General features: G+C 33.4%; 1 protein-coding gene across 3 annotated transcripts; it reads right to left on the reverse strand.

The window, feature by feature from the left end:
- Window positions 1-5,268: 5,268 nt before the first annotated feature.
- Window positions 5,269-12,540, reverse strand: LOC139100586 (transcription factor HES-1-A-like). 3 transcript variants are annotated; one of them, XM_070653237.1, is made up of 4 exons: window positions 12,190-12,540; window positions 11,760-11,946; window positions 11,533-11,640; window positions 5,269-6,274 (listed from the first exon to the last, which is right to left on the reverse strand). In XM_070653237.1, the coding sequence occupies exons 1-4, from the start codon at window positions 12,276-12,278 to the stop codon at window positions 5,462-5,464; spliced, it is 1,197 nt and encodes a 398-aa protein (XP_070509338.1). In that variant the 5' UTR covers window positions 12,279-12,540; the 3' UTR covers window positions 5,269-5,461. The 3 variants fall into 3 exon arrangements, with proteins under 3 accessions (XP_070509338.1, XP_070509340.1, XP_070509339.1); XM_070653239.1 differs by having other exon boundaries at window positions 11,760-11,941; window positions 12,066-12,293; XM_070653238.1 differs by having other exon boundaries at window positions 12,066-12,293.
- Between the last annotated feature and the right edge of the window lie 1,843 nt (window positions 12,541-14,383).

Here is a 14,383-nt window from a genome sequence, read left to right on the forward strand (position 1 = left end):
TTCACTCTCTTCACTCTCTTCACTCTCTTCACTCTCTTCACTCTCTTCACTCTCTTCATTCTCTCAACTCTCTTCACTCTCCACAGTCTCTCAACTCTCTCAACTCTCAACTGTCTCAACTCTCTTCACTCTGTTCTCTCTTCACTCTCTACGCTTTCTACGCTCTTTACGCTATTTGCGCTCTACACACTCTTTGCATTCTATACGCTCTTTTCGCTCTATACACTCTCTACTCTCACTACTCTCTAATCTCTCTACTCTCTTTATTCTCTCTAACCAAGAAAATTTGAATTTTACCAAGAATGTCCCAAAAATTTGACAGAAATTTCCATCCGAACAAGGCTTTTTGACCCCAAAAGCACATTCTGACTCCACCCCCGATTCCAACCCACCCAGCATTAGATTTGCAGACATTTTAATATGCACATATTTAGCATCATACTGTTTGACATGTTGTTTAATTTGAAATTGCGGTTGTGTACAACATGACATCATTTAAGCTGCATTTGATGCTTCAAACAATGGTAGAAAATTTATAGAAAAAAAATCAGTGTTCATGTCAGGAGAAATTAGATTAAATGAACTGGACATGATGTAAACGTTAGTGGGTGTGGAGGTTGTTGTTAAGGAGGAAGTTATGGAAAGTATGAAGCAAGAGGTTTGTGCGTCATAGAAAAGGCAAGGACAGTCATATGGAATGAACTTGAAATTTACAGTCAATCCAAACTAAGTTAAGTAATTAAAGAATTAATTGTTTGGGAACTAACTTGAAAATTAAGACATTAAGAAGCTTTTTATAGCTTACTAGATAAATAGTTACCAGGCGTAGGGGTTACAACAGTGCTGGGCAACCTTCTATGTTTCCCAGGACACCTTGATGGTAAGCAATGATTCATGGTATGATTCATGGCATTTCCAATAGTTTTTAACGACATACTAGAGTTCCGCAGCACACAGGTTGTTCATCACTGGCTTACTAGAAGTAAGTCATTAAAAATTAACCTCAACTACTTACCCTCCTGAACGTTTCATGTGATATCTTCACAAAACTCATCGCTGTAAATTTCTTTGACTTTTGTGACGTCATAATAACAAAATATATCAACTTTAAAGCCTTTTTGTCTCTAATTGCTTCCCATTTTCCATCATAAAATGCCTCAATGATTCTGTCATTTGCATCAATAATTTTCTGACAGAAATAAAATGGCGTAAATGACTGGACAAGTATAATGATAAAAATCGTTGAATAAATGAAGCCTTCCTGTATGTTTTCATATACAGCAACATAAAATCCAGTTAAAGCCAGCAGCTGAAGTGCCTCGATGAAATAAAATAGCAAAATTGATGAGAAAAAGTCAGCAATTTGGTGAGTTTGTTGACTCAAGTTTTGATGCTGAATAATAAGGCATTTAAGGTCTTTGAATTTAATTTCATTACGGCTCATGACTTCCTTGATATTCATGACCAAAATTTTACTTTCAATGGACATCAATGAGAAAATTATGTAAAAAATCCAGTCAACGATGAATCTCGACATCATAAAATGTGCATCAAATAAAATCATCCACAAGCAGCATAGGAAATATTTTGAGTTTGAAGTATAGTCGAACGGCAGCCAGACAAGTAGTGGAATTTTGTGTGGTCCTTTGTAGATGAAGCTGAGTATGAAGTATACTAAAACAGATCCGATAAGGATAATGGATAGATTGCAGTAATTCCTTATGAATCTCGTTTGGTAATTGTGGATTTTTTGGATGTGGAATCGATTTTGGTCAGTTTTAGAGACTGGAAAATTTTTCTTTAATTTCTCCAGGATGTCCCGAAATGTTCCTTGATTCCGAACAATAATCAGTAACTTCCAGACAGCCATAATCGTTATCATCAAGTTGACTATAATATTTTTATTTCCAATCTCTTTCTTTGCACTTAAGTACATGCTGTATACCATTAAACATCCTGTAACTCCAATAACAAACAGCATAAAGTAAAAATATACCAAAAATTTCCTCTTTTCCTTCGTTAATTTCCCATTGAAAATATAATCGAATCCAAAAACCTTCATATATCTCAAAGGAATTTCACAAAATTCTTCAAACGAAAGTCCACAAATATTTTCATCAGCCTCACTATCCATCGCGATTTATTGCACTGAACTTAATAATTTTATTTTAGATTTTCTTATTCATCTAATGCAGGTGTGGGCAACCTTTGTTATGTGGATCACAATTATGATAAACTACAACCCAAATCACACACGGCATATGATTCATGGGAGTTCCAACAATTATTGGCACTAGTGTACCGCAGCACAAAGGTTGTCCATCACTGATCCAATGAAAAATTCACTCAAAAAGTCGGAACAAAAATTGAAAAAGTTTTGATTGATGAAAAATTCAAAAAATTCAATTTAAATTCAAATATTTAGGACACTTGAAGTAAACCTTAAGAATATTCTTATGAGCAACTTTTAAATTTCAATTATTAATATGTAATTTTGAAAAAATTACGAACGTGACTCGTCTGAAGTCTGATCAGACCTGGAATCAGAGTCACAATAGTCTCTATGCCGTGTGCCTTCCGGATTGACATTGAAAATTGAAAAAGTTTCCAATCAAAATTCAGCTGCTTCTTCCAATTCCCATTCACTTCTTCTGCCTACACAAAAACACTTTCAATTTTCTAAATTAACTAAAAAAAAAGTTACGAAGTTTAGTTGAAAGTTTATTGTGGATTAATCTACCTAAAATACGTTCAAGTTTAATACGGATTGTAAAAAGTTTGAATTTACGTCGATTATGATGAAGAAAATTTTGAAACATGGTAAGTATTAGGAATTTTTATGACAGTCTAATTTGGAAGTTCTGGGTATGAAAACTCTTTTTACCAATTTTGGAGTAATATTGGATATAAGAAAATGTCCAACATAAGAAACTCAAATTAAAATCTAATTTTAACTTTAATTAGAATTACATTTCTGATTTTGTGGGATTTGAATCACTTACAAGCTCTACTTGCGTGTTTGTCCAAGATTCATTCAAGAAAATCATGTACTTTTCCATCCTTGTGGATATGTGGAAAGAGCCACATTATGTGCCAAAGATCTCAAAATTAAATAATAAACACAAATCGATCTTTGGAACTGATCTCAGGATTGAATCCAAGACCTTCGACACGTCAGATCATCGCTTTTCTTTTTAGGCCACCGTTGCCATTTCACCTAGTAACTCTCATTCTTGTTTTATCTTCTACGCTTCATTTTCCTTAATCCAATGTTACCAACCCCATCGCCACATATTGAAATATTGCCACCATGGCGACTAGGATGTAGTATTCATAAAATGAATTAGCAGCCACTTGGCGAAAACAACCAAATTTGCCAATTGGCTGCCATTTGGTTCTAAGTAAACCGACATCTCGTTGACGTTGCCGTGGCAACATTTCAATGTTTGCAAATTTGGTCGAATTGGTCAAATTTGGTTTGCAAATCAGGCTAGAACTATTTCGTATATTAAGCAATTGAACTATCTAAATCTCTGAAAGAGCACAAATTTTGGAAATAGAAGGACTAGAACTAACCGTAATTAACACACCAACTTCTTAGAGGATCTGAAAATTTCACAATACAAGAATAACTCGACCCCAAATAGAAACTTCATAGTTTTCTTAGAATAAAATATTCATGTTCAATTATTTGTACACAATATTGTGACTATTCAGGTAGAACTCAATTATGGAAGTAAGCATTTTTCTTTAATTAAGTTTTTGCTGATTATAATACTTTCAAGGATACAAAAATGCTTATAAGATCCATAAAATGTAATATTTAGGAGATCTGACAGCTAACTTTCAGTTTATAGCTACAAAATGCTGAATATGAATACAAAAAGTTCCCAAACCTTGATTGAATTGTATTTTAACATTGAACAGAACCTTCAACAGTCATAAAAATTCAAACTTTATTGAAAACTTTTCAACATCCGAGCAACTTTTGAGCCTTTTTTCAAAAATATACACAAAAGGGTTTAAAACGTCAGGAACTGAAGATTTACCTTTATATGATTGATGAGACTTCAAGATTGCTCGACTTGGAAATAAAATTAGTTTCTTATGCTGTCTGTCATTCAATAAGCGACGACAAAAATTCGATGGCAGAACTTTTTCTTTTGGAAAAATTCCAAGATTAATGAAAAATTGCTTCCTCCTTATTCGCTTTCATCAATTTAAAGTTTTGCCTTTATCATCTTGAAATTCATCAAAAAGACTTGCACAAGGAATTCCTTTGGCAATAAACTTTCGCCGCTCTTCCTTTATCATCTTCGTCTTCCTGGTTTGTTTAATGAAAAATTCCAAGAAAATAAAATGATTTGTAGCTGAATTTTTATCTTAAAATTGAAACTTTTTATTGAGTTTTTTTAATTATTTTATTTTCTTTATAATCACAGAATTTCAAAAGGATTCCTTAATTCTACAAATTAATCATGCTTATAAAAAGTTTTGTGCTCAAGATTCTTTCGCTTCTGTATTTCATTTTTTATTGAGATTGCTTTCTAAGAATGATGATGAATAATTTTTTTCTTATGAATTGCTTAATTTTGAGTGAAAGCATAAAGGAATGACGACTTTTTTATGTGCGAGGTTGTTGAACTGAATTGAGAGCTGATGCTGAAGGTTGTGAGTTTTAGAGGAGATGAAGAACTTTCATTTGGTATTGGAAATTGGCAGGCAAATTTTATTGATACTCTAACAACACCGAGACGTCAATCACTAGTTCGAGACTCGAAAATAGCGATTGAGGTGTTCAAACCAGAGTTGGCAGGACTTTGTAGTCCGGACTGCATGGAGTCCGAATCCACTTTTTTTTTGGAGTTCGGATTTTGTAGAGTCCAAACCTGCTAACTCTTATTCAAATCCGCAGAGCTCGAAGTTGACTCGGATTTTGTATGGAAAAGTCGATTTAAATTGACTTGACTTCATATAAAATTAGAGTTGACTTCAAGCTCAGCAATTTCGGAACTTTTTCTGGATCCCAAGACTATGGCCGCTAGTCAGAGAATGAGCTTATTCATCTTAATGAGCTCATTATGTTACTTAATTTTTAAGCATAATCATGAACATGCTCCGCGCATATTCAAGAATATTGAGAACATTAGCTTAAATTAAGCAAGCAAAGCAATTCAGCAAAATCTATCAAATCAGCTTATTAATAAATCATCAAATCAGAAGCGAAAAAAATCTCAATTTTGTCTATCCTTAACAAATTTCATCTCTAATATCCAAAAATAATAATTTCATCAAATTTTAAACTTCTTCCTTAAATCTAAATTTCATTGCAATTGACAATAGGAAAAGAAACCAAAAAAATAAAACAGAATCATTAGAAAAACTTGAAAATTTAAAATTTTAAAGCTCATTCAAGTATACAAATTAATTAGTTATTTCTCAACAATAACCAATAATCTCATTAAAGCCATGGTCTCCATGCTGTTTGATTATTATTGTGGTCATCGATAATTAATTTTCCGACATCTTCACCATCCTCATCATCATCATCATCGTCACTTGTGTTGATGTCATTTATGAAAATGGATTGTTGTGGCATATCATCGTTGCATGTCACAGATGTGCCTGACGTCGATTGTGATTCAAGACTTGTATCTATTGTGTTTGAACTATTATTATTGTTATTCTTATTGATGACAATGTTAAAGGCACTTTGACGTTCCGGTTGTTCGACAATTTTAAGCAATGTCGATGACACCATCGGCGATGATTTGATATCTTTTACATTCGATGGTGGGGATATGATGTCGGATAATGGTTTAACATCAGGTAAAATGAAATTTGATTTACCTATTGGCGAGAAACCCAAGCGTTCTTCAATTGATATCCATTCCATATCATGATTACTATCGTATGATGTTGGTGCTGTTGATAACAATGGAAATGGCATAAAATGCTCTGGTGGATTGACATTGGCAAATACAATATCATGATGTTGATTGAAATTTATCGATGGACATTGATTCTTGAGCGTTGACATGCATTCCGTTGTAATATGATCTATAATTTGCTTCTTTCTATCTGTAGGCGTTTCAATTTCATTTATAAAGTCAATTGTGGCTCTCGTACAATCAAGATATCCCATTTTAAAGCTACGAAATAATGTTGGTTCCATTGCCGCAATCATTGCTTGACGACGCTTCTTTAAATCTTTCAAATATTTCACAACCATCTCGAGAATGTCGGCTTTCTCTAATCGTGCATAGCGGAGTGGCTGTAAAGATATATTTCGATTAAATTTTTTTGTCTTTTGCTTCTTGCTGCTTTTTCGACATTAATAATTCATGTTATGATCTTATGCTGCTATTCATTTTATTTTAAATATGATGAAATATGAGGAAGGATGATGATAGTCATCATCTATGCTGAATGAAAATTTATTATTATGCTGGACGGATTTTTCTTCTTTTGTTTATTTTTAATTGAATAAATGATGAAAATACTTCTTTTTTTTGCGGTAATTAGCATGGATTATAATGAAAATTTGTCAGTCATTTCTTAATTGCTTGTGCTTTACGACAATGACTGTAGTAAAATTGGGGTTTTGGATCGTTTTATGCGAGTTTAATTGGTGTAGAAGGGGTTGATATTATTTAAATGGAAGCTTGCCAGTTTTATAAAGTTAAAGTGAGACTTAAGAGTGCTTAATGGTTATTTTTGGGATCTAATTAGACACGTTGAAGTCGACTGAGGGTCTGTAAGATGGATAGAGGCTCTATACGCTTGATAGAGACTCTCAGAGCTTGATAGAGACTCTCAGAGCCTCATAGAGACTCTCAGAGCCTCATAGAGACTCTCAGAGCCTCATAGAGACTCTCAGAGCCTCATAGAGACTCTCAGAGCCTCATAGAGACTCTCAGAGCCTGATAGAGATTCTCAAAGCCTGATAGAGACTCTCAGAGCCTGATAGAGACTCTCAGAGCCTCATAGAGACTCTCAGAGCCTGATAGAGACTCTCAGAGCCTCATAGAGACTCTCAGAGCCTCATAGAGACTCTCAAACCATGATTGAGACTCTTAAAGCCTGATAGAGATGCTTTAGAGTTAACAAAGACTCTTTAGGATTGTTAGAGACACTTTGGGACTGAAAAAGACTCTCTAGAGTAGAATAAGACCCTTTGGAACCGTGCATAAATAGTATCAAACCTCAATCTCATCCCAAACTCCCACCACACCCCATTAATTACGAACTTATGCTCAAACATTTCCTTATAATTTAAATAAATCTTTCACAATTTCAGGCACAATATACACAAAAATAGAATGTATAGAACAATATGGTTATTTTAATTTTCAGCTATAAATTCACTTTCACGACCCTCTTTAGTGTTTTTCCTTTAGAGAATTAAAAACAATAAAAAATTTATGTCTTATGTCCCTTATCATCCCCACCATTTTAATTAATCACTACCAAAAAAAGATTAATTTAACAATGTAGAGGAACAAGAAGAACATTGTCATAGTGACTTTGTGAAAAAAAAATTAGGCAACAGAAAGGAAAAGTTGAAATAAAAATTAAGAATCACAAAGGATGAAGCAACACGATAAGCTATAGATCAGTCATTCAGGACAGTAACATACAAAAAAATTTCCCATAAACATACTCGACAACCTTAAAAATTTTGTATTTTTTTCGTCTTTCCTTTCATCATCGTTGTTCTCAATTCTGCTTCCTCTTCCTTCCTTTGTTTCCTTGTTTCCATTCTCCACGTCTCATTTCCTCCTTTTAATATTCTCACAGCGATGCACGGAAAGACGAATGAGAGGAGCTGAAATATCTTATTTTTCTGTTCCTTTTCTTCTCTATTCGTTCTTATTCATTAAATGACTTTCCTTATTTTTTTTTTGTTGTTACTGTTTGCAAATCATTTATCGATGTGCTGTGCCACAGTTATGTGCTGTGTATATTTTTTGTGTATTATTCTGGGGAAATCCGCCTTCATAATTTATTATTATTATTTTTTGAATCCCCAAATGAGTGTGGAGAGATGGGAGAATGGGGATGTTGGATATAGATAGAAATTGGGGAATATAGGAATAGGGATGGGTATAGCTGTTGATGGAGAGAGTAATACCTTTGGAATTGGGGATGAACAACAAGTAGCCAGTGTTTGAGCCATTTATGGGGAGTAAACTCTAAGATGATGGCAAGTTGATGTCTAGTTGCTCAGAATCATATAGAGCATGTCTTCTACCGCTTTATAAGTCTCAGGCTACGCTCACGCATCAAGCAGAGTCACTTAAGTGGGACATCATAAGAAATACGACTAAAGCAGTGATTCTAGGCACTTCAGTTGAATTTCCTTCGATCATGTCCACCGTTAGGACTGTTTTTGACCACTAGGATTCAAACCCTAGCTAAGACTGAATTTTCGAGAATTTTTCTCAATACCAATTACCAAATATCACCAAGAAACCATCCCTAGACCAAAAGAAACTTTCACTTTCATCCCCATTTTTATGGCCCATCGACATTAAAGACTTTGCTTTCGGTGCTTATTAAATTTAAGAATTCATGTCGCGGAAAAAATTGCCATCAATAAATTTTATTTTGCTTAATTGTGGCAAAAGTTGGACTTTATGATATCTTTTTAGTTCCCATTCTCATGTTACTGTATATGCCAGAACTTCCATTGTATGCGTAAAATTTATGGGCAAAAGCCATAGCAGAACTTTTTTTTATTAGTTTTTCCTGCACAGGAAGAAGTCGAGAAAAAAAATAATTCGACGAAGGAAGTAAAAAAAAGTTTCAATCCGCATGACTTTTTAATAGCTCAGCATTTTATGGCATCTACGAGGGATTTAACGTGGATGTGCTTGATAGTCTATTGTATGTACTTTTTTTATCTAATGGTTTATCTGGCATAATAAATGTTAACGTACGGGTGGATATGACAGTTCTGTCAGAAAAATATTGTATCTGTTTGTATTTTAAGTCTATTTAAGGAATGAGGATTTGTTTTGTTGCTGCTTATTTATGATTTGTTTGTGTGGAAATGTTTCTTGGAATTGTTGATGAGAATTTTATTTTGTAAACATGTTGATTGGCTGGATTTTGGAGATATTTGGGATTAGGGTAGCTTGAGTGAAATGAATCTGATGTCTGGCTGGCATCAGATTGATGTAGAATCTGTACAGTGAGCTGTCAAGGAGGTTTGTGGCTTAAAATTGCTGTTTGTTTGGATTTGAGGTAGCAAATTCAGATTTGTGATGGAATTAGCTACATTTAATTGTCCATTTGAAGCTGGTTGATACAATAATTGGTTTGAAATCACTTGAGGACACTTCCGTAACGTAACTCGTAAGGAACACTGCTTAGAAGTTGCTAAAAGTCCCGCCTCAAGCCGATTTGATTCTAATTCCAGTGACTAGCCTCAAATTGACTTGACCCTGGACTTAAGCCGAATTGACTCTTTCCTGAGGCCGGATTTCTTCGCATCTGGCCCGAGACAAGAGTCGCGTTGACCAAGAGTTTCGCCTATTTCTGCGTCGTGTCCTTTCCGGGTAAATTCCGCGTTTTAAAGCGAAACTCCCCAATGCATTGAGAATTTCTCTTGAATCTTTAAGAATATTCCCCCAAAAATTGCTCCATATCCAACAATTCCCCATCTACAGCCCACAATCTATACAGCAAATAAACTCAATTACCCGTGAAATTCCTTAACGATCATAATTATGAATTTTCAAAGCAATATTGCTCCAAAATTAGCCAACTCAGCCGTAACAAAATTAAAACATTTACGCCATTAATTTACCAATATTCTCCAAAAGTTTATGAAAATTACATCCAGTTTAGATTATTTTTCGTCTATAAGATAATTTTTTTGGCAATTTATTAAATTATTGAATCACAAGAAATTTGCTATTTACTAAATTAGTAATAATCAAGCTTATCATAATCAAGTAAAATGCCTCTAGCATCACTAAATATTGATAAAATATTATGAAAGATGTTAAGGAATAAGGTCACAGTTGTTATCACAAGATAGGAAAATTTTCATCTGCCAAACACATCCAGAATTGATTTTTTCCTTATTTTTCCTCTTACTTCCTCATTTTTTATTATCAAAATGAGAATAATTTGAGTAATTTTTCATGTCATTCACGTTTGAAATATTAATGTCATGTAATATTTCATTTTAAGAATTCCAACAATTGATATTGTAGTCATTTTTCATATAAAATCAAATATTTTCATTTGTGCTGAAATTGGAAGATGATTTGAGGAAGTAGAGTGATGCTGTTTGTCTTTTTGTCGTCTGTTGAAGTTTAAAATCAACTTTTGATGTCATTGAACTTAATTTTGCTGAATGCAGGTGTTGATATTGTGAGTATTTTGTGAATTCTTGTCACATTGACGATATATTAAGGAATGAATGAGTTATGGACATTTGGTTGGAATTGAACCCTTGTCTTTACAAGTAATTTGACCGGCAAACATGCTGTGAACACCATTTTTTGCCACAAAAATGGGTCAAATTCAGCTTTCACGTTGTCATTAATAAAACTAAGTATTTTGACCTTGGTACGACGACGTAGCAGTGCCCTATCGAGCATGTAGTGCTGTTCGGGTTCAGCATTTCAAATTTATGGCATATTTACTTGATCACAAAGACTATGTACTACTGTGCTATCCTCAAGACTCATTTGTGGCACTTTCTAGACCTGTTAGTCACCCGGATAGAGACACTGTTGAAGGTGGACTTCTGTTAAGTATATCAAGAAGTTGTCTAAGCCATATCTCTGATATATGCAGCGCAAACTCAGAAATTGTCTCAAAAATTTCACTTTCTCGTACACTACACGTGCTTAAATGATAAATCAAATAAAAAAACTGAATAAATATGTTTAATTTCCAAACAGCACAATTTCGGGAGCCACATAGGCACCTCAAAAATGGGTCAAAATCAGTCGTCACGATTCCATTAGCGCAACTTGCGTCTTGTTGTTGACAAGGCAATGTAGCGTTGCACTAGCTACGTTGCGCTGTTTATGATTATAGCAAGACCAAGCAAGTTTAAACCTCACAAAATCCCATTCCTTAATCACATTTCCAAATTGTCATCCACTAATTATTCATCAATATTCACTCATCCCCAACATATTCCACACATAACCAATAATTCCACATTTCATACAATATCCAGACACTTCATGACCTTCGGAAATAAATTTATTCACTCATGTTTACTTTTCACATAATTTATCCACATCGTAAGCCTTTACTGTTTACTGATTATTCCTCATTTAATCCCATTATGCACAACAACCTTATCTTAATACATCCATAAACACTGAATTGATTTTGACACAAAATTTTCATTGAATGCTTTTCGATTGTTTTGGTATATCCACTCACTCAGCAGTAGAAAGAAGAAGAAGAAGAAGCAAGTTCCACGAATGTCAGCATAAAGTATTCGCAACATGAATTTATTGACATAAGTCATTATAATCAATATTGAGTATTACTCACATCTCGTTGCTTGATAGCTAGAAGAAGATTTTTCAGTTCATCTAGACTTCCATTTATTCGATCACGTCGTCGCTTTTCCAATAATGGCTTTTGGCTCTTGTAATTGTTCTGCCGGAAAAAAAGAAGAAAAAAAATAAAATTTTATTTTTATTTTTATTACTTTCACAAAAAATTCTTTGGCTATGTGCCGTGCTTATGCTTAAAATGTAACTAATTGGTTCGCTCACTTTACGGCTATTTGCTATTCCCAAATTATCCATTTCTTTCCTTTGATTATTGTCAATTGATCTTGGTATTTTTGTCATTTTATTTTTATTTTTATTTTTCAATTCCACTTCTGATATCACTGAGTGCTGTCGGTAGACTAAATAGTCTTTATGTGATGGAATTTTGTCGAGTCTCTTCCCGTCTGGTCTTTGGGAAATAAAAATAAAAATAAAAAGGGACTTGCTTAATATAAATAAAAGAAGGAAGAAAAAAGTTCTCATGATATTGTAAATCGACCCCTTCCTATATACATGGAATCTACGTACGTAGTATGCATATCCATACACAAATCGAGTGTGGGAAAATTTCTGACAAACGCGTGGCTGTTTATGCTGCTTGATTCGTTTGGATGTGTTTGTGTTGTGATACTCGCATGTATGCATTACTTACTTCTTCTTCCTTCTTTGCTGTTTTTTGCTGCTCTGCATTCTCATTCTTTCTTGTATCTCTTTATTGAGTTCAATGAGGTCCTTTTGCATGTGAAACAATTTTTTTCTTTCTTTCTTTCTTCGTTCTCTTAAAAGAATTCTTTGATTTCTCTTCTTTGTTTCTTATTGCTGAGGCTTTTTTGTTGGATGGGAAATTAGAATGAGAATGAAGTGAAGGGTGAGGCACTAAGGTGAGATGATTGCGAAAATGAAGTGACTTGATTGTTTTTGGGTGTTTCTGGCGCATTATCCCAATAGGAAAAGACGATATTATTCGTACTTTGTCCGTCTGTCTATCGACCTACATTTCTTTTCCTCTGGTTTACCGGCTTGATAAAATGTACCTTGTGTCTGACTAGAGCTGAACAATATTTAAACCTAAGATTAAAGTGGCTCAGTAGCGTAGTAGATAAACTTTATCGAAGTCGCTTAGGTCGGCGGCTAAAAATCGGCTTAGCTAAGCGGGTATTTTAGCCGGCTAAAAATTTCCGCTTAGCTAAGCCGATTTTTAACCGCCGTCGACTAAAAAATCAGAGGCTTCGATCCCTGAGATAAAGCATTTGACTGAGAATTAAAAGCCATGGGTTCGAATTTAAGCATGAGTTCCCTATGGATATGCTATTCAGATTTTGCTTGCGGAAAATGCGCTTCCGTAGGTCACGAATGACCGACCAACTTGTCAATTAGTTTGCTTTTAGTGGATTGATTCATGATTATTCTTATTAGCTCTTGCTTAAGAGATAAGATTATCACACCCATAGGACTCAAGATGATGTAATGATAGTAGCTAAGCATTAAGAATGAAGCAATGCTTTAAGGAGAGTCATAAGTCATTGTATAAATACACAATCAACTTACATTTTTGATCAATTAATTATTCATACGTAAGTAAATAGTTTTAAGTATAAAAAAATAGTCTTAAGTGTGTTTCTATAAGCCTTAAATTAATTAAGTGTTTAGCCACACTTTGGCCGCAGTCAAGTCATCCTGTAGTCGTATTTTCTAACTTTTCTCCATCGTGTACCTTCGAAGTAATGCGACAAATTTCATTTTTCAACAAAAAAGTCACATGAATTTCATAACTGCCTTCATAATCCATAAAGTACCATATGCTGCCACACAAACTATAAAATTCTGATCCTTAATACTAATTTCATTCCATTAGTCATCAAATTAATACAATTCCATCAAAAATCCACTACAGTCCAACAATGACAATCCAAATTGCTATTCACATTTAATGACATAACTGAATTAAATATCGAAATAAGAATCAAGTACAAACAAAAGCCTTAAATAAATAGTTTGTGTGACATTCAGTACAATTTAATATAATAATATAGTCAAACTAAGTAAAATTATTCCAATTACCACTCCCTCGTCGACATCCCCTTCCCCTACCAAGAAGAAAACAAACCAAAAAAATGTTACGTTTCACACGACTACTTCAGGTAGTCCTCAATGCTTCTTGTTACCCTCTTATAGGAAATAAACATGTAAACATTCTCTCACATTCCCTCACTTCTCTTTATTTTGGTTCTCAGCACCAATACAGTCATAGAGGCTCACATATACATGCGAGTGATCGCTGATGATCATAGAGCACTATCAGTGGATTATTGTACACACAGCAATAAAAATTTGTCTCATTTTGAAGAGGAAAAAAAATTCCCACACTTTGCGTTCGATGAACAAACAAACATACAAGTAGGAGCATTGCGATACACTTATTGATATGGGCAGGAGCGGCGGTGAATGATGTTTTGAGGGAATTGAGTTAAAATTATTGAATTTTTAAATTTTTTTATTTTTTTTAAATTTTTTTTAAATTTTCTAAATTTTTTTAAAACTTTCAATTTTTTTAAAATGTTCAATTTTTTTAAATTTTCTAAATTTTTAGATTTTTTTAAATTTTCAATTTTTAACAAATTTTAAATTTTATTAAATTTTCATATTTTATTGAAATTTCAAATTTAAACGAATTTTATTTTTGTTTGAATTTTCAAATTTTCTACAATTTTTAAATTTTTAAATTTTATTAAATTTTTAAATTTCCTTCAATTTCTAAATTTTAATGAATTTTTAATTTTTATGGAATTTTTAACCACTATTGAATTTTTAAATTTTGTTTGAATTTTTAAATTTTAATTGAATTT

The sequence above is a fragment of the Chironomus tepperi genome, unplaced genomic scaffold (assembly GCF_022539635.2).
Source record: "Chironomus tepperi strain 1889 unplaced genomic scaffold, CSIRO-AGI_Ctep_v1 contig_67, whole genome shotgun sequence".
NCBI classification, from domain to species: domain Eukaryota; kingdom Metazoa; phylum Arthropoda; class Insecta; order Diptera; family Chironomidae; genus Chironomus; species Chironomus tepperi.